This window comes from Homalodisca vitripennis, chromosome 5, assembly GCF_021130785.1.
Source record: "Homalodisca vitripennis isolate AUS2020 chromosome 5, UT_GWSS_2.1, whole genome shotgun sequence".
In the NCBI taxonomy this organism is placed as follows: Eukaryota; Metazoa; Arthropoda; class Insecta; order Hemiptera; family Cicadellidae; genus Homalodisca; species Homalodisca vitripennis.
Window position 1 is genome coordinate 24,618,059 of NC_060211.1, and position 26,845 is coordinate 24,644,903.

General features: G+C 32.7%; 1 protein-coding gene across 3 annotated transcripts; it reads left to right on the forward strand.

The window, feature by feature from the left end:
• Positions 1–25,640, forward strand: LOC124361867 (histidine--tRNA ligase, cytoplasmic). Of its 3 annotated transcripts, XM_046815909.1 has the most exons (8): positions 73–212; positions 5,633–5,850; positions 10,181–10,411; positions 15,944–16,165; positions 17,942–18,148; positions 20,307–20,604; positions 21,899–22,170; positions 23,679–25,640. In XM_046815909.1, exons 2-8 carry the CDS (start codon positions 5,731–5,733, stop codon positions 23,883–23,885), a joined length of 1,557 nt encoding a protein of 518 aa, XP_046671865.1. In that variant the 5' UTR covers positions 73–212; positions 5,633–5,730; the 3' UTR covers positions 23,886–25,640. The 3 variants fall into 3 exon arrangements, with proteins under 3 accessions (XP_046671866.1, XP_046671865.1, XP_046671867.1); XM_046815910.1 differs by lacking the exon at positions 5,633–5,850 and having other exon boundaries at positions 1–212; XM_046815911.1 differs by lacking the exons at positions 73–212; positions 5,633–5,850 and adding an exon at positions 364–506.
• Positions 25,641–26,845: the final 1,205 nt, after the last annotated feature.

Consider the following 26,845-nt stretch of genomic DNA (forward strand, 5'->3'; position numbering starts at 1 on the left):
TCTCAAGAAGACTGACGCGACGAAAGACGGAGACGGGCTGATTTTGTCTTCACGTGTACCCTAGGCAATTGTGTGGTGAGGTGTTGTTGTGTGCATTATTGTTGGTTAAATTATTCATAATGGATGACAGTAAGATTCAGTTGATGGACGATATTAAAGAACAGGGTGAAATTGTTCGAAAATTAAAAGCTTCCAAGGCCAACAAAGCGGAGGTAAGATAAATAAGGAATACTGTAAAGTGTGCTTCTAGGTTACATTCCTTCTGTGTCTGATGTAATACTACTACAATATATTAATTTATTCTTATCACTTGATCTTTGAATGATATTGGCTGTTGAAATCGGGCGATCTCTCAGTGTGCTTTTAAAATATGACAAGTGCGTATTCATTAGTTTAAACTTAAACTAGGATACTTCATGTCTTCAAATAGGAATAGGCTAGGTTGAAGTTTTAATTTGTAAAACATAAGCCTAAAGATGCCTATTACATTATTAAGCATTCTTATAGTAAGTAAATTTCATACCTGTTAATAATTTGAAGTATATAGGATAAGTTAGTGCAAAGTTACAGAAACTTATATTTTGCATGTCAATGGGTTCATTTTTGCATGTAATCCTAGTTCTTGTGTCATATATCTAATGAATTTAGATAGGTCTAGTGAGGCTTTAATCTGAATTAGCTAAATTGTCCCTGTAAATAGGAACATGGTGATTGATATATAGGTTTAATCATATCTGAGGTAAATTCATGTAGCAGTGTCTACATCATCTATCATGACCATTGTTTGCAAATGGTTAAAAAATGCTGACTTCAGACCACAAAGAACAATAGATAGCAACAGCTGGTGAGCCACTTGATGTTGCCAATGCATCCACTGGACCTTGTGCTGGCCGATTTCTCCTGTTCATGTGGATGAAATGTGAAAATATTATTAAAGGAGAACGATATGCAAATATTGCAGTTGTCAAACAAAATGGAGCAAAAGTATTGAAAGATATTAATCACAAAATGAGTTTCAAAAGTATTTGAACAATTAACAACTATATATGATTGTTGAGGCAAATGTGTTGTTGCCGGAGAGTATTTTAGAGAAAAATAGGTGTATAAGTGGGCTGCAGTATAATAAGTATCCAACACACAAATTATCGATATTCATGAATACAGAATTCTTGATATGAGTTCTAAACCAAATTACATTATAGGTATTTGAAATTGCAGTATAAAAGTTATGATAAATAAAAAACTATCTAGGCTATGTTTATTTATAAAATGTAGCAAATGAAAAGGTGTAACTTTTACTATTTTGAAGGATAAACGTATCTGACACCTTGTGACACAAATGAAACCTGTACATAACCATTGAACTTACGGCCATTACGGATGGGCAGTATTAGACTCAGTAACAGGTTATTCAGTAGCAACCTATCACCGGAAGACTGTTATTTCAGTAACAGCTGTAGTGAATGATTTGATGTTCTCTTAACGACTTTGTGGTTAGGTTACTACGCATGTGGTAAAGAAATATATGCATTTAGATTACAGAAAATATTTATACAAAGTTTGAACAGCATATTACTTTAAAAATATTACTTTACAGGGTTAACATGTCTGACAGCATTTAAATCATTCTAATCGATATTTGATTCCATTCAAGTGTTGGGCGCTTGTCATACTGCAGCCTATAGGTGATTACCTTTTTTCATTAAAAATTTAAACTGATTCTTTGAGCGGTTTTATTCTTATTTCATATTATTAAATTTAAATAGGTGTTAATTTTAACCTATAAAATTAATTTAAATATCATTGAAATGACCTTAAACAATATTCTTTTACGTGTTTTCATAGCTTGGAAAAATGTGAAAGGAATTTATGTTTTAAAATCTTACCATTAGTTTGCATTTAAAATTACAAATGTACAAAGTAGTTTAATGAACCCTCTTTTAGCCATTTGTCTCAAATTGCTTTACACAGCAATTAGGTAAGTCTAATATAACTACCACATCATAGAGAATATAACAAGCCAAATACAGTAATGCATGACTTATCACTGTTTTATCTAATAAACCTGTTAAAATTAGAAAAATGTGAGTAAGTGTTTTTTCATATCAAATACAATAATTTATTTAGTGATTTCTCTTTAATCAACAAAGCTGCAGTATGCGGACACCACCACAATTGGATCATCGATATTCATGATTATCTAAGCTACCAAATGTTGTACCGAATTATTTTATATGTATTTCAAGTTGTTGTTTAGTTCAGGTGTTTTTTGTATATAAAAAAGTAATAATTTAATAATGAAATAAAATCTATCTAGGCTATGTTTATTTATAAAATATAACAAACAAAATATTGTAACATTTAGTTACTTTTGACTAGTTTGAAGGATAAAGATGTCTGACAGATTGTAACACATATCAAATATTTACCATTGTACTTGTGGCCATTACTCCATATAGGCTACCATACAAAAGAGTTTACTTTGTTTTAATTAATTTGGAATAGTGTTGTTATTCAAAAGTTAAAAAGAACTGGCAACAATTAATTGTAAATAACTATAATTGGGCTAGTACGTTGTTGTATTCGGTAGTTTAGGTATTTCTAATTGATAACTTGGAACCCTGATAGGATTGTGGTGGTGGTCACGTTCTATACTGCAGTCGGTAACAATCTTTGGTTAATCAGCTGCGGAAAGGGATCAATTTTCATATTGAAAATATTCTGTTCAGGAAAAGAAATGAATGAACTTCTATATTATTTCTTAATGTTGTGTTTGTAAGATGTTCATGACTAATAGGTGCCAAATGAGGTCATAAATTTACTTCATTTGTGTTTTTCTAAGGAAAGAGAAACTCATTACAATGAACAAACTATGAATGGAGTTATCAAGCTCACAGGATAAAATAATGAGTAATATGTTCTTGGGCCAGTAACTTATAGCATACACTCTGTGTTTTGCCCTCTTATACCCAAAGCAGTTAAATTACTATGTAATTATTGATAGCTATGGGATAACCCCTACTGAATTGTTATTTGAAGTAACCACATCCATCCAGTTTTCAGTGACATTTCGGAGAATACCTTATATTCCCATCCCACATATTTATTTCGTTGTAGTGATTGATAAAGCAGTGCTTTATTAACAATCAGTGTTATTTTTTAGAATACAGAATTTACCAAGACAATTTCCTTAGAAGCTAATGCCAAACCATTAGCAAATAAATATCATGATAAGTTTCAAAAACATTCAAAAACACTTTGATGCCCCTGTAATTCATTGGTAGTTATGAGAGATGTCACATTTTATCTCCAATCCATTAATATTTTCTGGACCCTGTTATTTTCTTGTATTTGAATTTGTTTTGTAATGACATTTTAGGTTTTACATACAAACATTGTTATGAATTTATTTGAACTATTACATATATATTTTGCGTATTTTGTTATGCATTATATTAAATACACATTACATAAAAAATAAAAAAAATAATTTTTTTTTTTATTAATCATACTAAAAACTACATGAAATTATAAAATGATATATATTTTTAAGACACATGTGTCATAGTTCAGGCAGGTGTAAATAAACTCTTACATTAAGTTTTACTTATGTTCCTATTACACAAAAATTATTTTAAAAAGTTAGTAATTTTCTTAGAATTACTAGGCTTAATTAATTTTAAAACGCCCCCACAGAGCCTACAAACCTATTTAGGGTTGCCAGTACTTAATAAATCTATATGGAAAGCAACTTTAAGGGATTATATTGTTGATCCAGTAATTTGAGGGTAATTTAAAATTAAAAGGTATACGAAATATAGTCTCTATATACCACTGTTCACTAAACAATTTTTGAACAGTAGTAATGGCAAATGAACTCAAATTAAAAAAAAAATAGAATAAAACACTAATAACAAAGAGAATACAGCACTTATTCACAAGTTTGGAAACCTTGGAATAGCTTGATAGTTAGATAACTACATATTACAATATAACTATAGTAAATATGTGCACGGTGACATCCAAATGGTTAGAGTTAAGTGTATAATCCTAACATCTCTGAATGTCCAACTTTTCTGATGCCAGATCACGTTGGTCGATCTGGCTTCTCCATTGATAATAAATCACATTTCTGCGAAAAAAGAAATACATCCCTCAAGATAGTACTCAAATTCAAACTCAGATCACGTGAGCGTTTATAAAGGTTAACTTTAACTTACGTACTTTCTACGAGTAACAGATTTATGATAAACATGCTTTATCGCGAAATGACAAGTAGTAGATACGGACGAAGTAACCTCCTGATAGTACCAAAGTACCCAATTTCTTTTATTTCATAAAATAATCACTTACTATAACTGAATCTATTTTATCATACATGAGTACAATGCACGGCTGTTTTGTGGGGTTTTTCAGGCTCTCCTTGTAAATATATCATATATTTTTTCTTATAAAAAATCAGAGAATTAGAATACATTAGCATTTAATTTGTAATTTTACTTTTACATATTATCTAAGCTACAGTGAAAAAGTAAAACAGGTGTGCGCTCTTCGCTGGAAATAACAGTTGATGTAAACATTTAAAATTAATGTTTGGTAAAGACCAAGACAAATCCAAAGATGAACAAAACAACAAAAACTCGTAGACTTTTGAACGATGTAGTTTATAATGATTTGACTAGTACAATGAATTAAACGAATGAATGTTAATTGTCAAAAATCTTTGATTACACATATCTGTGGTGGGAAAGGTCGATGGGTTGTTCCATAACAAATCATCTAGGCCAGGTCACTCACCATCTCAGAGTTTGATGAAACTGTAAATTTTTAATCCTTCCATATAGATAAGGAAATATACCAAATTTTAAATTCCTATCTCAACTCATTTTTTGTTTTATAGGCAGTAAAGTTAGGGCAAAATAAGTGTTTGTACACATTCAGAAAACTGAAATCAGCACAGTTTTCTTAATAATACTGTAAATTTTCCAGATGGTGAGTGACAAACCCAAAATTTTTGGATAATTTGATGTGGAATGACTGTGATTCTTTGTTAATGTTGGATTTAGCTCCAGTTCACCTTCCTCTTAGTTCAGTGCCTGGAATCTGATGGTGTCACAGACTTGACCCCTGTTGCTGGAGTCATGTTCGTTTGAAGAGTTCCAAAAAAGTCTGCAATGAAGAAGTTAAAAATACAATAGATTACACTATACTTTGTAGTGTAGGTATCTCTGATGTTGAAAGAATATAAAGAGTTCATTTTCCAGATTCCAGGAGTCAAGTCTGTGACATCAGATTCCAGTCGCTGGTCTAGAGGAAGGTGAACTGGAGCTAAATTCAATATTCGTCAAATATATTGACGATGGACGCTCGGAGGGTTGACTGTTGTAAAACCACTTTTATGCAGCTATCTTATGACTAAACTTTATTAAAATTTTTTCTCATTTTAATGTTTTTATAAAACTTGGTAATATACCTGGAGTGATTACAAAGACCTGTTGCAATGACGGACTGTAAAACATCCATCAGGGCTAGATTAGTTTGAGTCCATTTTTTAGCAACATGCAAGTTTTTAATATTATTTCCAAATTTTACTGACATATTATTAGTATATTTGTTTTATTTTTTCGTTAAGCTCGAGTAAGCTGATGCTGGGTGGTGCCTGGGTGCGGGAGTAAGGCGGTTATCGCTATATAGTAATCGCTATACAAGACGTGGGAACAGCTTTGTACAATGTATCCAGCAGTGTGTTTAGTCAGAGCAATTACTCAGTATATCGTTCCGTACCGTCCAGTATTGAGAAGAAGTTACCAAACCGGAATGACGAGATCATCAATTGCTGCCCCTGAGAAGGTAAGTAGGTTATAGCAGTCTTGTCCGTTGTAACAGGTCTTTACACTCCATTGTTTTATAGGGAAACTGATTGAAGAATAGGTACAGTAGTTAAATCATACCGTAGAAAATTATTATTTCCTTAATTGAAAGACTATCTCTTTTTGTAGGATTCAATGATGCTTGCTTGTTATTGTTGTTTGGTACATGCAAATTTAAGGTTTAATTATTAAAATCGACTACAAATTTATATGATAGATAGGCCTAGGTCTATCCTTCCACTTGATTGTAACGGTTGCACAATATATTCCTTTAATAGGAATCCTAAACATCAATCTTAATGATTGCCTGCTGTTATGAAATATCATTTATTTTAATTTTAGGTTAGCCTCAGTTCAGTTATTGACAATATATCAAGCAATTATAATTATTTAATTTCTTGTCCTACCAAACTGCAGATCAATGTGTAATTAGCAGACTATAGTGAGATTTTAGGCTTACAATGCAATTTGTCATATATCATTCATTATACATTATGGCATTCTTTGATTGGGATTCCACTGACTCTGTGTCCTAAAATCTCAGTTTTATCAGCTGCTTCCTCATTAAGATATTGGATTTAAAATACTTACATAAACAACCTGTATTCAAAAGTTCATATTATGTTTAATGTATGTAAGTATAGTTTACTGCAGATTAGATATTTTTAAATTGGCCATAGAGGCTTGAGTGAACAGAATATTTTTATTGCTGTCCAGAACAATTTTTTACGAACCATTTGAACTTTGTAAAAACGTTTTTTTGTCTAATTTTAGCTGTCAGCATGGTTAGAATGTACAGAGTTATAGAGTATTGTTTTATTAGTGGAACTAAATCTTCAACTTCGATTTTGATACAAGTATATATTTTAAGCTATTTCCTTATAGATTATTCTAATAAAATATAGAATAGAAGTAATTTGCGATTGTTATGCCTAAAGTTCACCAGCATTTAGTACAGGTGAAAGCTAACGAAGAAAACGATATAATAAACGTTAAATCTTACCGAGAAAGTGGGTTTTGATATGGTAATTGTTGCATGACACGATAAAATTGTGAACTTATATAATTTTACTTCCCACAGTTGATTTCAACATAACATTTGTGTTATATTTTTATATAACTATTTTTGTAAAAGTATTAAAAAAAGAATATGTTTGGTTTTTCAAAAGTTTTCTTTTACTTTAAAAATCTGGTAATCTTAGAAAATGGTGACATGGCAATACTGCATTCTAATAAGGTTTCTCAGCTGATGAGTTGACTCTGAAGACATTCATTACAATATGGATGAAATATTGGTAACCTATAATAGTCCTAGCTCAAAATAAAAAAAAATGTATATTCTATTCTTTAAATTTCTTGGCTTTCATGCTAAATTTAAAGTTGGAATATTATTTTTTCCTGTAAGTCCTTAAAGGTAAATTTGAGTGGTTGGCCCCTAAAGACGTAATACAAAATATAAATCATTGTTTTATATGAGTACATTTTTGTTTATGTGCTTACATTAAAACTCATTGCTACTATTAACCTTTTCAAAGTTTTAAATGCTGTGATTATTGTAATGACCTTCCCACACATGACCTTGAGTTAAAGGTCGTCTGAATCAATAGATATGTGGTTGGAGCTCAGCTGGCCTACATTTTTTACTTAATCACACTCAAATTGTGGTCATTAGGCATATGTGCATAAGTAAATTGAAACATCAGTAGCATATGGATTTATTAAATACTAGCAGTTATCCATGCTTCTCATCCAATTTCTTACGCCAATGTTGAGTTTGCTTTGTTGCCACAATCAAGGAAATCAACAACAAAAAATCAATCAGGGAAAAACTGTTTATTTATGGCCATTGAAATTTATTTCGGTCTTAGTATTTTTGTTTTGTAGTTTATTTTGCCCAATCAAGATAAAATATATATACACAGGTCTGAGAAGTCTACATCAGTCAAAAGATAACTAAGATGGGTTTTATTGCAGTAATTTAAATTTATAGTAAAAGTTATGTAGTATCTATTTTACAGTAGGCTACTGACTAAGCACTGCATACTTAATATCTGCCAAAATGTACAGTTAAGAGTATATTTCTAATAACAAATTTTAATTTTCTAATCTGGATATTTTCTTACTCTGTGCTCAACAGCGGTTGAAAAAAAGGTTGAAATAAGATGTGCTATTACTATTTAGCTTACTCTATTCTTTTATAAATGTAAACAGATTGGAAATAGAGGTTTAATTAATGAAAACATGTTGTGTGCTGTTATTAAACGATGTTTACATAGAACATCTGATTACATTTAACATGCTCTTTCAATTAATATTTCACAACTTTAGAGACCAAGATGGGATTTTTTGCCAGTGGTGTGTTGCCCAGAGGGATTTATAAATAAGAATAGACCTATATGTTAACCAGTGACCATAAGAATGTCCTTGTTAAATGTCAGTACAATTAGTTGAATAGTTTACGTGTGAATACGTAACAAACAAATGAACTCATTTTCACATTAATAGTATTATTGGGATAGGATTAATTCCTCCTTTTGGGATCAGTTTATAACCAAGTAATTGTGTAAAGCAAAATTGAGTCTCTATTGGTTACTAGTTACTAATATCTAATAAATTGTACTTTAGCTACTGTGTTGTATTATTGATAAGTTTCTGTGGTGTCATCATTGAACTCTAGAGATAATTGCTGTTTTACGTCACAAACTTAATTGCTTGAAATGGCACTCTTTCATGATAAGCTATTTTTTTAATTGCTTGCTTTGCAGCTTAGATTAGAAGAGAAAATGTAAGCTTAAACTTCTTAATTAAAGGTTCTAGAAGCTAATTAATTTTCCAGTTACTCTTTTAATAGCTTAATATCAATTCTGAAATGTCTTTTAAAATTTTAGTTAGTGGTAGAATCATTTAATAACATATCATTAAAGAAGTGATGTTTCAAAAACTATCGACTAAATGCAATACATGGATTTATAGTACTATCATTACTGTGTAAATGTAGCAATAAATGTAACGTTTCTGGATGTGTCAATTGTCTCTTGTTTACCCCGTATTTGAAACACATTTCAATTGTAAGGAAGTTATGTTGGTGGAACTGAACCGGTAGAAAGCATCAGTAAAAACTTTAACAACAGAAATGGGTTGAGAAAGGTTGTCGTAACAGCAATACAGTGCTGGATGTTAGGTAAGTGTTACGGCGAGTGTTAGAGAGGTTTGTCATGGCTAGCAGCTAACTGGAGCGAGTACTTTCACTGTGCCTGGTGCCAGAGCAGCAGTGATCTCGTCCAGCCAGTCAGCCAGCCAGCCTAGGTCATGGTAAGTGTATCTGGGCCAAATGTTAGACTGTCAAGGTCGCAAGTTGTGTCACCACCAAGGTTCCACTTTTACTCTTATCTCCGTTATGGCCAGTGTGGGTCTGCCTGCAAACTTTGAGTTTGTTAGCTTATTATCACCAATGTTTGTGAATATATTATAGATGTGTGTGTTTTCTTATATTGATCAATTAAATAAGAAACTCCTTATTATAAGAAAATAATTTAAGGATTTTTTTACTCAGCCCTCCATTGTTAGCTGATAATCAATCGACTTGTACAAAAGTACATGTCTGTTTTTACCCATAACACAGTACCTGTAGTATCTAGAATGCCAAGGTTTTATTATTTCTTACAATAAATTAATACATGTCTATACATTATAGTTTAATATAGGATCAAGTTGTTTTACTTAGAATGAATTAGTGTAAATTACAGTATCGGTTTTAAATTATTTTAATAAGTATAAATTGTATACTTTTTGTTGATGAAAAGAAGGCATAGCTAACAAAACATAACAGGGCTTTAGTTTTCTTTTTAGTTCCAATAAATAATGACACAATTATATACATAAATAAATCATCTGGAAATTTCCTGGCCACTTTTACAAGTATTGTGGCCAGGTGAAAAAAAAACAAATTTGTAATTTGAATAGAAATTAAAAATGAAATTATGAGTAGCATTAAAATTATAGTTGAAAAAAATGTTGTTTTCTGCAGCATCTGAAAAACTTCAAGATTCTGCAGCATATGATAGTTAGCTTCAGATTATGGTTTGATATTGGGAGTATATTATAGACTTTTTAATGTTATATTAATTATGTAAAACCCAGAAGATAGTTGGGCTTATTATCAGTAGTATTGTTTTAAAACAGATGTTTGTTCCAAAAGACATATAACATCAGCACACTTGACATCACCAACATGACAATGTTTTTATTCATTTAGTATTTGTAACTTAAAAAGGAGAGGCAATTAAAGAGGACTGACTGTTGCGTTGCAGATAAACGAAGAGGTGAGCAAGCTGTTGGCGCTGAAGGCGAGGTTGACCTCAGAGAATGGGGTTGACGGAGAGGAAGGAGCCCAGCAGAAATTCACCCTCAAGACGCCTAAGGGTACGAGGGACTACAACCCTCAGCACATGGCCCTTAGGCTTTCTGTCCTTGATAAGATAGTAACTGTCTTTAAACGTCACGGAGCAGAAACTATTGACACACCCATTTTTGAGTTGAAGGTCAGTCAGTATTTTCTTGATTACAATACATAGTAATTTAGAACTTAATTTACCCTCAGATTGTTGCACCCTGAGAGGAAAATAAATGTTATAGTATCTGAGGATAGAATGTAACAGCTGGTAGAAAAGGTTAGATATGGACATTCAAATATTGGATAGTTTGCTTGACAGTGACATTTGATTCATGATCAACTACATTGATGACATGGTAATAATAGAAATTATTGCTGGTCAGTAAAATTTTAATATAGTGCTTTGGAAACTAGACCTCATTAACCTTGCTCATGCGGTATAGAGTATATACATATTTGTACATGTGGTATAAACCAGGGGTTCTCAACCGGTGGGTCGCTACCCCAGGGGGGTCGCGGGACGGGTCTGGGGGGGTCGCGAGAATAGGTGATAAATGAAAAAAAACTCAGGCCATATATACCATATGAGCGGTGAATATCAAATGAAGCAACCATGTACTTATTTAGAAAACTGAGTTGAGTCCGCTTGTTAAATACAATAAGTATATTTAATCAATTTACAATTAATCAATACTATTTTAAAATACAGCTATAATTAACAAAAAAGGAACAAATGGAGCTCTAAATGACTCAACATCGCTGCTAAAAATGATGGTGCCTGCCACGCGCTGCTTGTATCGTAACGTAGGCCTTATTGTTGTGAGACAAAATTTGTTTATTCTAAAAAAAGGCACACTACACAAAATACATTGCAAAAAATACATTTTTTTAAAAGTTCAGCAGAATGACTTAATGACAAAACTTGAGCTTGCTTTGAATTAACTAAACTGTAGAATGTCTGGGTTGATTTTTGTCAAACACAAAATAATATCATTTTCCAGTGCCAAACGATTTCTTGATTTGGTTTTTAAATTCACCATTGTGGAAAATCCCTTTTCATAATTGTAAGAAGTAGAAAAAGGTATCAAAATCTTCAATGCTACTTTGGTCAATTCTGGGTGTTCCTTCTTTATACTTAGCCAAAACTTGTCGGGACAAACATCGTCAAAAGTTAGTTTCAATGACTGATCACTTGATATATCTATCAGTTCATCGTGGAGGCCAGCATTCAATTCAGCTTTTTGAACAGCTTTTTCGGAAAATGGTTTTGTTATCCACACAGATCCACTTGTATCTTTAACAGGAATAAATCATTCAACTGCTTTATCAAGGCTTCAAGGTGTGATGATATGAGTAATGAGAGAGATGTGTCAATGGATGTGTCACCAATACTTGAGACATACTCCTTGAATTATTGTGTAAGTTGGAAATTTTCAAAGTCTTCATCTTTTATTCTTGTATTCCAAAGAGTAAGTTTTCTTACAAAATGCATTTACTCGGTCTTGAGCATACAAAATAGTTGTTTCTGGTCCTTGTAGGGATGAGTTCAAAATGTTGGGATGAGAAAAAATATCAGCTAAGTAAGCAAGCTTTATTAACCATTTTTCATCGCTGAAAAAATGGGAAAGTTCATGTTTACTGTCCATTAAAAAAAAGCAACATTCTGATCTCAATGAAAACAGCCTACTCAACATGGTTACCCCCGGGATAGCCATCTCACTTCGGTGTGGAATAGCAAATGTTTGTGAAGGGCTCCTACCTCTTCACACAAGTTTTCAAGTAATTTACTCTGGCAATGGTCGACTCTTGACGTAGTTAACAACTTTGATAGCCTCAGCCAAAACTTGACGCAAGTCATCCGGCATTCCTTTAGCTGCCAAAGCTTGTCTATGTAAAAAACAATGCACCCAGTTTGCATTTGGCATTAACGTTTTCAACCTGGCAATCAATCCACTGTTTTTACCCGAAAGGGCTCTTGCACCATCACTACAAATTGAAACACATTTGTTCCAATCAATTTCAAATGGTTCAGTTGCCTCAATGAACACTTTAAAAAGACTTTCACCTGTGGCATGGCCTGGCAAAGATTTGCAAAATAATACATTTTCCTTAATAGAGTGACCGCAATCATACCTAATAAAACACAAAAACTGAGCACAGTTAGCAATGTCAGTTGATTCGTCGCATTGAATCGAAAAAAACGTGCTTTCTTTTATTTGCATCTTTAGCTGGTTCTGAAACATCTTTCACCATGTCTGATATTCGTCGTGACACAGTGTCATTTGATAGTGGGATTTTTTTTTAGCTTGTCAGCTTCTTGAGGATTAATCATATTTGAAAACCATATCGATTGCGGCAGGAAGAATTAATTCCTCAGCAATGGTATGTGGCTTCCCCACTTTAGCAATCTAAAGCGCTACCTCGTACGAAGCTTTGAGGGCATTTTTGCTAACAATCAGTATGACTTTTAATATTTACCTGTTGACTGCGAAGGGACAGCAATTTTCTCTGGAAAAACTCGACTGGTTTGTTTTTCAGCGCAGAATGCTTAGTTTCAAGATGACGCTTCATTTTTAAATAAATAAATAAAAATGCCTTTATTACACAAGCGTATTTCAATTTTACAAATTGTTTTTCAAATCAACTCAGGTCAACAAATACATAAATATACAAATACACAATAAATTAATACTTAAATATCACAACAACAACATAAAGATTTACGCAAACAATCCTATGGCTAACTACTTATGGCTAAAATGTTCCTTAAGTTTAAGTTTGAAATTAGGAACAGATCTAATTTGTTTTAGGTTAACAGGGAGGGCCGTTGAACATGGTCGGACCGAAATAATCAAAACCTTTTCGCCCAACCTCAAGGCGTACTTTAGGGAAGTGGAGCAATCTACGTTGCCGTGTGCTCCGCTCAGACACATCCTCAACGTAGATTGCTCCACTTCCCTAAAGTACGCCTTGAGGTTGGGCGAAAAGGTGTTGATTATTTCGGTCCGACCATGTTAAATGGCCTCCCTGTTAACCTCAAAACAAATTAGATCTGTTCCTAATTTCAAACTTAAACTTAAGGAAGATTTTAGCCATTTTGAAGGTTTCATGCTTTAAACTAATATAAACTTCACTACAAATAACACACTGAGGTTTGTTTTCAAATTCAGTAAAACCAAACTGTAGATATGCATTATCATACTTTCGGCATTTTGGTTTTGAGACTTCGGAACTACTTTTACTACATGAAGCTTCTCTTTTTAAAAACTTATCCAATACTAAAACTTGAGTGTTTAATTTGAAGATCAAAGTACGCACTATTTTCTCAAGACGTCAGGCAGTCGACTGGCACACTGGCACAGTGGCTTGTCGGAGGACGAATTGCGCCGTGCGATGGCTGAGCGCGCAGCTCCATGTCAGGCTGTCTCCGCGGCTTTAAATACACCAACGTGGTCAGTTCTGTAAATACACTGTGCACAGTCTTTGCCTGCTTTGATATTGAAGAATTGACAGTGATTAAAATTACTTTCGTTACATTTATTACAGGATCGTTTGTTAATTATTAAGAAATTAGTGCTCACTAACGTTTTTATATAGTTTTGAATAGTGTTTTTTATGTTTTTTTAAAACAAATTATTACTGTCTTTTTGCATACAAAGGATTACTTTACGATGTTACAAGAAGGGGGTCGCCAAAATTCTCAACCAAAAAAAGGGGGTCGCAGTGTTGAAAAGGTTGAGAACCACTGGTATAAACTATTATATATTAAGACTCTTATCTTTGTATTATGTTGGAGTGAGAAGATAAATTCTTTTTTTCTTTCTTTTCTTTCTTTGTAATACTGGAGGAAGTTTTTTTTAATGCTTTTTGTATTTGATGAAAATGAATATGTATAAAATAGCTGAATACTAGTTTGAATAAATTCATTACATAAAAAATCTAGTGGTTTAATGATGGATTTAAGCTGGTTACCTAAAAAAAAACAAGAATTATACCTTTAAATACCATGGAAAACATGGGAAGTGAAATGACTTGTCATGAATTAATTGTGACGAAGTTATTTAATAAAACGCTCAACTAATTGGAGCCCATCAATTTGAACAGATTCAGTTACAATATGATGTTTGTTTTGTGACTTGTTGAGAGATAGATTAAAGAAAAGCTTAGTGTTTAAATAAATTTGATTATTATCAAACAGATTCAGCTAATCTTTATTAAAACATTATAAACTGTATCAATGTGAAAAGATCTTATTACTACAAACAAATAAAGATTTGCTAATAATTCAAGAATATCTTAAAGAATAAGTTTACAATTAATTTTGAAAAATTAAATCATGCTAGTGTAAAGTCATAAAAACAATCATACATTTTTTAATCAAAACTTGATTTGTACATTACATGGTATGTTAACTGATAACTAATTATGGTAGATTGCAATATTTGACGTTTATTGACTTTTCATTTTTTATTTTTTACCATTGCTTATATACTGTCTGAATAAAGTTAATGGTTAAAATAAATCGACAATTAACTCTTCCAATTAAGGGCTAATCAATCTTGAGCCATATAATTAATTAGTGTTGGTTGTAATGTTGCCATAATTAATTGTTTCATATTTTGTATATCAGCAGAAACCTGCATTATGTGCTCCCAGTTAGATTGCAATGCCCTTGAGCGTGTCACAAGAGATCCCTTTTCACATGTGTTTTTCAGTGACTTCAAATGTCAGTTACCTTCCTCCAGACTCCTGACCACCACCAGTAACCACAAACTATAGTTGGTAAAATATACCATTCATCAATTTCATAGGAAAGTGATGATGAGAATTGTGTGGAAGCTAATTTTAGAAAAAAATGTCTGATATTTCAGTATGCTTTGTAGGGTTATTGAAATACAGATTAATTACTTTGAGAAGAATTACCCGGGATCGCACAGGTTCAAATCCTGTCTACAAACGTAGAAATTTTTACCAATACTTGTGCTGTATTCTTCTTCTGTTTATAAGGTTCTCGCATTGGTCCATGATGTTGGGTAGAATAAGGCTTAACAGGGAATCACCATCTAAAAAAAACCAAAACAAAATTACAGCAAAACTTTGTTGTTTACAATGTTGTCAAAAATATTCAATTGCCGTAGGAAATGATGACCAGAACACAGGTTCCTGAAGAGGATTTATGTTAAGTGGTGATCATCCATTTGTGTCTGATCAAAATAAATGGAGATGAGAATTATAGAAAAAAAATTAGTGAAGCTCAAGGATGTACCTTATGTAGAACTTAAAAATTCAAAATGGGGTCAGTGGACATCTTGAGCCAGAATATGAATTTCAGTAACTTAATGTTTCATATCTTGTGTTCATTGATAACATTAATTAACTTTGTAGTTACTAACAAGTGTGATTGGCCAGCAGATTAAGTTATTAGATTAGGTCTCTTTAATACAACATATCTAGGCAACGGTGTCTACATATGATATTATATTTACGTTAGCAGTCCTTTTTCAGGAACTCTTTGAGGATTCCTTAATTCAAAGTATAGGTACTCTTTACAATGTCCATAACGATATGAGAGGATGCTGCATACTAATACAAATTTTAATTCTTCTGTTATTTTGCTAATATTTGAAATGGAGTACTGAAAAGTGACGTCCAATACTGACAATATAACAAATATTTCCAGGAAGTTCTGACAGGAAAGTATGGCGAGGACTCAAAGCTGATCTACGATCTTGCAGACCAAGGAGGTGAATTGCTTTCTTTACGTTACGACTTGACAGTACCGTTCGCACGGTACTTGGCAATGAGCAAGATCACAAACATCAAGAGGTACCACATCGCCAAGGTTTACAGGAGAGACAACCCAGCTATGACGAAAGGACGCTATCGAGAGTTTTACCAGTGTGTAAGTATTAATTTACTCTCTTGGAGTTACAAAATATTTACATCAATTATAACTGTTCGTTTTTTCTAAATTGCGTTATTGTGGACTCATTTTTAAACATAATTTAATTGAGTTCACACATACACATTTTTATAAAACTATCTCAAACTAAGACCAAAACCAAATTAAGAAGCATATTTCAATTTTAACAACTTAAAAAATATGTGTTATTCTTCCAGTGAAAAGTTTGCAAGTGATATTTAAATAAAATGATGATGCTAATTGTCTTTCAACACAGGACAATTTTTATACAAATTTTAAAAAATCACAGTTTTAATTCACTCTAAAAAGTGACAACATTTGATCATGAGTCTTATTTTTTTAAATATAATTATTTTATTATTGATCCTGCCACAGGAGTATACTTCTGTGATAAAAAAAAACACGTAATGGACAAAAAATTTGGCCAACATTAGAATGTTGTTTTGTTATAACCATATGTTTCCTGCAAGAAGAAGAGAATAGTGCAGCAGAATTCCATCAGAGTATGTGTCGTGTTTACAGAGGAAACATTGTAAAACATCTTGAGTGATGGTGTTGTGCGTTTCTACAATAATTTGTTGTTACTTGTTTTTATCCTACATGCCACCATTTCTTCTGATTAATAAACCTTTTGAAATCCGGTTTGCGGCATTCTACTCTACTAACTGAGTTCTTTAATAAATAATGTATCGCTCGAACCATGTTTTCATTTCAGATTTCTATGACACCCTCCAAGGACCATTCCCCCAATTTTGATGATTATTGCACAAAAAAGAGTTGTTAATATAGCCTTATAACACTGTGCAAAGGTTATACATTATATCTGCAAACTTTTCAAACACACTGTAATACATGATATAAAAAGGGTCAAAGTAATATTTTTTTATACATAACGAAACACAACAGAATACCTACGATTTTCTAATAATAATTGTCTGTGCAACACACTATGTATCTGTTCAGTTGGCGTTTTCAGCTCGGGCAATAAATGATTATAATTGTAACAACAAACAAATGTTGTACTTCTTCGTCGTCTAGAACCAAGGCCATCAGTATCAAACAAAACTCATAGACTGCTAAATCAAAACTTAAATCTTTCTACTTTCAAAATATACTAGTTCTAAAAATTATAGTTAGACAGTTTACATTTGCCAAAACAAAAACAACTAGATTTGTCTCGCTCGTCATTATAGAGAAACACCTGTGCAGTTACTAGGCAACCTATTTTTTTATATGTCTAAATAAATCGTATAGACCTATAACAAAAAAAAAACACATTAAGAGAAAGCTGCACTTTTCAGTGATGTAACTTTCATTTTCACAAAACAAAAATTCCCTTTATTATCATACTTTGTTGAAGAAAAGTTAATTTTTTACTCTTCTTGCAACTTTACAGTTGGCACGAACTATGCGACTACGTTATAAGTTGCTAAAGTCCAGTGATGATATTTATCAGAAATTTCAATACATTTTTGAAGCGAGTCGCTGTCCATTACAGAGTGAATGTAGTGGAACTCAAAATGAGTCGCTGGCCAGTAGGAAAGTCAGGATAATTGACACTTGACTTAGCCGAGGAGAGATTTCAAAACGGATAATTCCAGTAATATTTGTTTGAACAAATATTTTACTTGAATATGTTATTTGAAGGTTTTTAACCTGTGATTGATAAATAAATATTGGTGAACTGTTGGTAAGAGGTAAATAATTAATTATTGTCACCAATGCTTTATTCAATACATTTTTGTTTTTTTCCAGGACTTTGACATAGCCGGCCTGTACGACCCAATGATACCAGAAGCAGAATGCATGAGAGTTGTGTATGAGATTCTGAACTCCCTCCAACTGGGCAAGTTTGTTATCAAAGTCAACCACAGGTTGTTGCTGGATGGAATCTTTGAAGCTTGTGGAGTTCCAATTGAGATGTTCCGATCCATTTGTTCAGCTGTCGACAAATTGGATAAGGTAAAATTTTACAATCATAAAGCTGAAACAGTTTCTTCCTTTGTACCAACAATACTAGATTAAGTCTCTGTACAAAATGGATTTTGTTGCTTTAGCCTCAGTCATAATGGAACCTCAGTAATACAAAATGTTCGTAAAAACTTTTTTTGGTCTTCTTGTAACATTTACTTTAAAATCTGTATCTTGAACAAGTGCATTAATTGAAAACTGTAGTAAGTGACATTTGGCAGTTATTTTTGTGAGTGAAATCATTATAACAAGAATGGTTTTAATTATCTAGTAAGGTTAAACAGTTTGCCATCTTTGATAGTTTGGACAAGGATGGTGAATTTCTCCAGGAGGACCTGATAGGTTGTTTTTGGCGGTTTGTGGAACTGCTGAAATCATAGACTGGTAGGCCTCATGGTTTGCTTTTGGGGTGCGCAAAAGGCCCTTGAGGCTTAAGTACATGGCAGTAGGCCGCCAAAAAAAGTCTATTGGTTACACTATCAGTTTTTTGTATTAAGGTTCAGCTGTATTGTTCAAGTAATATACAATTTCAAAATTTAAATAGTTTAGAGTAACATTTTTATATTGTAAGAACATTTTTAGATTATTTAGCAGTCAAGTATTAACAAATTTAATTACAGTAGGTGTGATTAGAAAAATCCAGACTGAGACTAAACAAATGTTATTTACAAAGTTTTACAATTTGATATTATTTCTTTCAATGTACTCTCCTCTTTGGTGTCTGTATTCACGACTTTCATGGTTTTTTCTTTAACTACTGTTTCAACAATGGTTCAAATCTGATTTCTTTCAAAGTGACTAGACTTAAGGGAATAAAAGAAAATCATAGGAGACCAAATCAGGTAAGTAGAGTGGATGGTCTAAGACAGGGATGTCATATTTGGCTGAAAACTTCTTGACTGACTAAGCATCGTGAGATGGTGGAAAATGTATGGCTGGTTTTTTCGCAAATCATCCTATTTTCTCCGTCCACACTCACGTAAGATAGTCAGGACACTAATGAAATAAAATAATAATGCCGCTGTGATACCCAATTAATGTGGACAATCCCTTTAATATAAATAAACCATTAATAAATGGCTTGAATTTCGATTTGGTCATTCGTTTTTTTACTGTAATGAACCAGAAATTTCCAACTCATTAATTGAAGTTTCGTTTCGAAATCATAAGTAATAAACTGTGATTCATTGCAAGTAATAATGTTTTCTAAGAAGGTAAAACCACTTACGTTTTCTAAGATTTCAGAACAAATCATTCTTTGTTATTCCTCTGTTTTCAGGAGTGAGACTATTTGGAACTACTTTTGAATGAACACATTTTGATTCCTGTTAACTCAAACATTGCACTCTTAGTTAAACGGCCATCTTGTCAGACAGAATGACCAATTTTCTCAATGTTAGCATCACTTTGCTAGTGATGGTCTGACAGTACTTATGTCATCACTCGTGTGTGTTTGCAGTCGTTAAAGGAGAAGTTGTTTTGAAAAGAATTGTAACGTGTGATCAAACTTCGATCCACCACTAAGAGCCAGAATCAAAACGACAGAGCCTTGTCAAAATGTCGGTCACAGTATGGGATGAGTGATATTTAAGTAATGAAATGTGTTAGTATTATTGATAAATTTTATAAAAATAAGATTTATTTGAAAGAATCTGTCATTTATTAAAAACAAATACCATACACAGTAATGAAAAGAAAATATCTCTTTAAATCACTTAAAACTACATAAACAGTTGTGTTTGTGATAAACAATTGTCATTTTATACTTGTTATAACATTGCAGATTTTCCTAGTTTGAAAAGAAATTTGATGTTCACACGCCGTTCATTCTGAACGCTCAACATTTTTCCGACATAGAGGCAAAACATTAACTGCTTATAATTGACACTATGGGCAGAAGGAGTGCCGGAGCCAGGCGAAACTCGGGTAGTGAGCAGAGACTGAGTCACACGATTGACCGTATGTTATTCAGCCTCATTGTATTTGTTCTATGGCTGCACCAATACTTATTCGGTTTCTTTCTAGCCAAACTCGTACATCCACCAATACTCCATCAGAACTAACAAGAGTTTAAATTTTCCAGTTAGTGCCTATTTAGTTTCTAATGTGGTTGTATTTTAACATACTCATAAGTAATTGTTAATTTCAGCTTACTTGGGAAGAAGTACGATCAGAAATGGTGAATGAGAAGAATCTAGACGGTGACATTGCCGATAAAATTGGAGAGTATGTACGGCAGAGTGGAAAGGTAGAACTTGTTGAAAAACTGATGGAAGATCAAAATCTCCTGGGAAAGTCTAAGACCGCCAAAGAAGGACTAGAGGCAATGAAACTTTTCTTCCGTTACATCGACCTCTACGATCTGACCGAGTACGTCTCGTTTGACTTGAGCTTAGCAAGAGGATTGGATTATTACACGGGAGTGATCTATGAAGCCGTACTATTAGGTAATGTAATGTTTTTTTTTTTACTTGTTCAATTTGATGAACAAACCTTGTTAATTGAAAGATTTCCCCATTTGTCTGTCTGAGTGTGTTACCTTAAACAATGTGTTAAACAAGTGGAGATAACTTTTCTGCATTAGTAGAAGGGAAGTGCTATTAAACTTAAATATTTATTAGGTGAAAAAGAAACAATCCCATATTTACAGAAAGTTTGGGGCTGTTTATTGAAAGGCTTGGTTCTGTTATTAGTCTTTTTTTAGATAATATAGTTCTATTAATTAAAATTATATTTTAATAAATTTTTTTATCAAGGAAAAAGCGTTGTAAGTTTAATTAACCCTCCGAGTGGTGAAAGACGCTGCAGCGTCTATTAAATCTCGTTCGCGAGTGGCAAAGACGCTCTAGCGTCTATTAACGCAAGCCTCTATTGTTCCGGTATTTCCGATGTTATGCCGCGACTTAAACTCTATATATTAGGTATGGTTAGAAAGACCAGATTCTAAACTTTAATTTGATATAGTATTTAGATATGCCGGTACTAATGGAACTCTTACAAACGGTTCATCCACCTACTGTACTACCTCCTGGACCAAGTGTAGGTCTTCTTCACGGGATTGCTTATTTATCAGACTTTGTGCAGTGTGTGTACACACCAAAAAAAGGGGTAAAAGTCACTTCTGGTGCCCAACTTGTAATTTTGGGGTTCATAGGGAGTGTTTCCCTTACCTGGAACATTATTGGAGGCCTCTCAAACCAGGAAGAATGATGAGGAATGAGGTTGGCTCTGATAATGACTAAAATGCAGTAAAAAACGTATACATAAAAGTTTTGATCAGCAAATAGTGCGTTGTTTTTAGGAATAATACATATAACGGATACATATTTTTGTTCAGAATTAAATTTTAAACAAAATGGCTATTTTGGATTTGTGTTAAAAAATTAAGTTTAGGAACATTTACTCAGCCTAATATAAAACAAAAAAATTTGAATTTTTATTTTTGGAATTCAACCCATTGGTTTTTTTACACCAATCCAAGGTAAGTGTTTCATATTATTACCATTCTACTCTGTGTGTTATGAAGTTTAAATCGATGTATGATATGTCATACTTATATAATATACAGGAATTTATATAAATTTTCTTTTGCGAACATACAAAATCAGTAAAAATGTCCTGCCACTTGGAGAAAAAAGTACCGCCACTCGGAGGGTTAAGAAAGCATTTCTGTGTTTTAAGTATTCAACAAAATACAATGTAAATAAGTGTGTAGACGTAAAGATGACTGTATGGTTTTAGGTGACGAGAAAGGAGAGGCGGTGGGAAGCATAGCTGGAGGAGGCAGGTATGACAATCTAGTGGGCATGTTTGACCCCAAACACAAGAATGTACCATGTGTTGGGGTGTCCATTGGTGTGGAAAGGATATTCTCAGTTCTCGAGGCAAAACTGGCCAGCGATCATCAGAAGATCCGCACTACTGAGGTTCAGGTCTACGTTGCCTCAGCTCAGAAGAATTTAACTGAAGAGAGGATGAAACTCTGCAAAGAGTTCTGGGATGCAGGAATCAAGGTAAGGGACTAGTACGATTCTCTTCGACCTTATTTGTATTAAAAATTATATATGCTCTAAAACTCTTAAAACTTCATCTGCAGAAGCAATAGAAATGAGTGACTCATTGAATTGGTGATTGTTATCTGGTAACATAGCATAAATAAACACAAGATGTCTTATGTTATCAATATTTAATGGAAATAACATTTTATTATTTTGTCAATGTAAATTATATTAAACCTTTTTTTTTGTTAATTGACACTGAGATAACTGTAAGGGTGACAGCAGCATTGCTCCAATGCACTGTGTTGTGTAGAATTGTTTATATGGTAAGTAAACGATACCAAACTAAACCTAACTTAGTAAATTAAGTAATTCAATAACTATAAAGACATTGGGATAGGTACGCTTTCTTTTCTTTTAGGTATGTTTTATTAGCTCTGCCAAAAAAGGACACACGTTTTGTAATATACAGGGTGAAAACAAAGCCTCACCCCTTCCTAATTTTGGAATATTTTCCTAATTACAAACTAAGAAGAATATTTTTCAACCCAATAAAAGAATGTTGGATAGTTCTGTTATAAGAATTGTAGTCCACTTTCACTCCTAAATGAGTGCAGCAATGGTAGTTTCAAACAATCTTATTTACTATTCAGTTTGTCTCAAATTTAGTTTCGAAAAATCTTTCTCATTGTTCAGTGGGTTTTTTTTTTTATTGGTTCTGATGTAGTTCTTATCTGACGATCTATCTTGGAAGTTTTTACGCTGTTTATGATCATTATTTATATTACACGAAATAAGAATATTAGTTACCAAGAAAGAGCCATAGCCTAAGATTCGCAATACTGTACCACACATATTACCATATCACAATTTTACTATTCAGCAGATGTTTAGGAAATAGCATAAAATTGTTGTTTATTTTCACTATAAATGAAAGTGATCACAAAATCATGTTAATTAAACAATATGAACAACACCATCACCAATTATAGTCAAACTGTATCACACAAATGTAAATACCGACGACAACCATTACTGACCGCTACATCATCAATTTTGTTAGCGTTCATATGATTAAAACAATTGATTATCGGTTAAATAGGCTTTTGAATGATGTGTAAAAAATTACTCGCCAACATAATTTTATACTATATATAAAACAGCAAAATGTATAATTCTTAAACATCGCTTTTTGACATTTGCCATTACAGTATCATGAACTTGTCGAAAATCAATGTTTGTTAAATGTCTAAAATTAAATCTTGCCACAGACTTTTAACATTGACTTTCGCTTTCTTTTCTTTACGAATAATCAATATGTATTAATATATCATGATATAATTGTTCTCTGCTTGTTTACAAATTTATTTATTCTGGTATTTTCTTGTTAACATCATGGTTATCCATAATACCCATGTAAAAATATTGGCTATTGCTATTTGCAATATAATATAGAGTTACTGCACCTATCACATCCTCTATTGTTCTAAATGAAATTATAGTTGTGTTTACTGTATTTTCAGGCAGAACAACCGTACAAAAAGAACCCAAAACTTTTGGTGCAACTTCAACACTGTGAAGACATGGGTATACCTTGGGCAATCATCTTGGGTGAGTCTGAAATCCAGAGGGGAGTTGTTAAGCTACGGAATGTGACGTCAAGACAAGAAATTGAAATCGCACGAAACGCCATCGCCCAGGAGTTGAAGAACAGGCTTGAATCAACGTAATCATCAGTGACAGTGATTAGGATTTTTTCAATTGGAACTTTGGCTCGGTTTATAACTTTTAAATATAAGTAGATGAAGCAATTAGTAAAAAACACATCTTTTTTTGCACTTTTTCAAGAAAGTTCCTCCAGTTTTCCCCACCATCTTGGTTATTTTGATACACGTGAGTAAATTTGCTTCAAGGCTACCTGGTAGTATTATAGGATGTTGTGTTGATTTGTACCAATATATACAAAAAATGAAAAACATTTGTATTTATTTATTTATTTTTACTTGTTTTGATATAACTAAGTTAAGTATCAGTATTGTTAAATCTGTAATGTTATATTTAATAAGTTTTATTGAGAGAGTAGTTTTATTTTCCATGCTTTTACTTTAAAAAACACTAATTATGTCATTATGAGTATGATATAGACTAAATCAAGATTTGTACTCAAGGCCAGGATTAACAAATGTTGTAAGCATTTACCACTGTAGTATAACCTAAAAGGTTTCTTTGTATACTATCTTAAATTTTGTATGAATTCTTCCCAAGGACTGGCATGTACCAAAGATATTTTGGTTTATTATAACATTGCAGTGATGACTTTTATGTAAATATTAATATGGATAGATTTTTACTTATTGTTATCTTTAGAGGTTTGTGGGACTAAAATACTGTGAACAGAAAAAAAATGTTCATAGTAGAGCACAAGAACAAAAAACGACTGAAAATTTAATATTGGTTTAAAATTATCTAGGTTTAAAATAAATTCTGATTTCAAGCATTCCTCCTTTAGTCGAAGAAATTTTGTTCCTTATGGATTTTCTTTAGCTGGAATTGTAAAAATAAAATATTTCTGTATGTATGGTACAGTCATTTGTGATGTTATTTTCCAGGTTGGAGTTTGTGTGAGTCACCATCACAATTGCACTCCCATACTAATTATATATCACATTACCTCAGCTTCTTTATTGGTCTTTACTATCATATCTTATAATCACATTAGATAGAACAAAATCCATGTCATAACATCCAATTGTTTCTATTGTTAGTGTAATGTAATTAGTAACTGCAGAAGTATTTTTAGAGTCTGTTGTTATTTTTATTTTTCTGTTTAAATTCAATCCATTTAATTACATTTTTAAGAAAGAAAGACTACCTAAAATTCTTTTTTTGCTGGAAGACATTTTTGCTAGTCTTCTTTTGTATTTAAAGTGTTTTGAGTGGATAATATTTGTGTTTTTAGAGGAATTAATACAATTTACTGTTTGTTACATTTTTAAGTATAAAAAGTGTGCAATTGAGATGGACTTCACAGACCATCCCCCAATGATGGAAATAGATGTCTGTCTTGTCTCAACTCCAAAATTTATGTCACACAAACTTCTAAGAATGCCCTGATTTATACTGTGATCGTTATTAAAATGATGTGAGCGCTGTTTAAAATAAACCATTAATTTATGACATTTTAAACAATCTTGTGCATATAATTATTGCAGCATGTTTGTTTTTCCAATTGTATTTATTTAAATGTATTGTAACTTACCTTATGTTATCAATAAGAGATTATACTTACAGCTGTATTCTTGTGTTTATTAATCATTTTTATTTTGGAGTATATTCTTAACTCTATAAAACATGAAAATATGTAATTTATTTGCACAAACTGTAATTCACATACTATCATAATTATATCAGCGTTTAAAAGCAATGCATTGTTGTTATGTGCAGTCTAAATTTAAAAATATAGGAATAATCTTTTAAGATGTTTATATGAGCTCTATTTCTTACCGTGTTATATTCATAAATAAGCATTACGTTTGGGTTTATTATGGCTTAAACTTGTTTAGCTCATAGGCTTGTGTGGCCGATGTTCCAGTTCACACTGTGTTGAAACATTGTTAACACAATTAATATCTTGAAATATTTTGGTTTAGTTGTGGAGAGCCATCTTTTGTCAACAGCTGATGTTAAATTAATTAACTCTCCTGCTCATAATAGCTCCAGGTGCTTATGGTGCTACTGAATCCTGGTCAGTATGGATCCATACTGAATCCTAGTTACTAGTCGCTTCATCGACTTGGAACTTGTAACTCGCAGTGCCTGTGACTCACGCAGGTTTTGATATTATATGACCCTAATAATTAAAATAAAATACCTAATAGGGTGGTGGTAGATAGGTGGGCGCAAGCAGAGTATGGCGGTGCCCAACCTGGGTTATTTTTTTTCTCTTAGGGCAAGAAGCTTATAAATTGCACTTAGTCCTATAAGGATCCTTTGCGCTGCTTCCGGAGCCTCCTATCAAGATCCATGAGGAAGAATTTAGGGCACTAATCTCAAAATCATGTCCTCTTGAAAGAAGGAGAGGCCAGGCCTGAACCAGCCTCTCCAGTCAAAGCGGGCAGGGAATTGCACACCCTTGTTGAGGCTAGCAAGAACCTCTTGACACTTATGGAACGAACCCCACCAACTCAACAGTCATCTCCCGCAGTAGACTAGACCTATCGAATTACCCTTGCACCCCAGAATTTCAATATTTGCGGTTAGTGATGTGCCGCTCCTGGACATCCATAAGGTTACTCAGATTTAAGTAACACAGGTTTTTGCTGTGTCCAGCCTGAGCTGTTGATTGGGTAGAAGCAGTCTTAAGGTCCTCAAAATTAGACTAACCGTCACTTCCGCCATCACTGCGTTTACCCAGAATAATGTTGTCAACAGTATCATTACAATAATCGTCACAATCACAGCATATTTCAAAATCGATTTCACTGTCACGAAGTGCATGACCTGATATCTGGCCATGTTTTCCGCTCAGCTAACCATAATTTACAATAAAAATGTTACAGAAGGGTATAGGAAAAAGCAAAAGTCTCCTTGTACCAAAACAATCATAATAATAATATTAATTAGAATGCAGTAGTTGATGTAAGAAAATGATAAAGCAGTGCGAGTCGTCCCAGTAATTTCAAATCTTGCA

Coding starts and splice junctions, on each gene's coding strand:
- LOC124361867 (XM_046815909.1), top strand. CDS start 5,731: ATGTATCCAGCAGTGTGTTTAGTCAGAGCAATTACTCAGTATATCGTT. Junction 5,851..10,180: donor CAATTGCTGCCCCTGAGAAG/GTAAGTAGGTTA, acceptor GTTGCGTTGCAG/ATAAACGAAGAGGTGAGCAA. Junction 22,171..23,678: donor TCTGGGATGCAGGAATCAAG/GTAAGGGACTAG, acceptor CTGTATTTTCAG/GCAGAACAACCGTACAAAAA.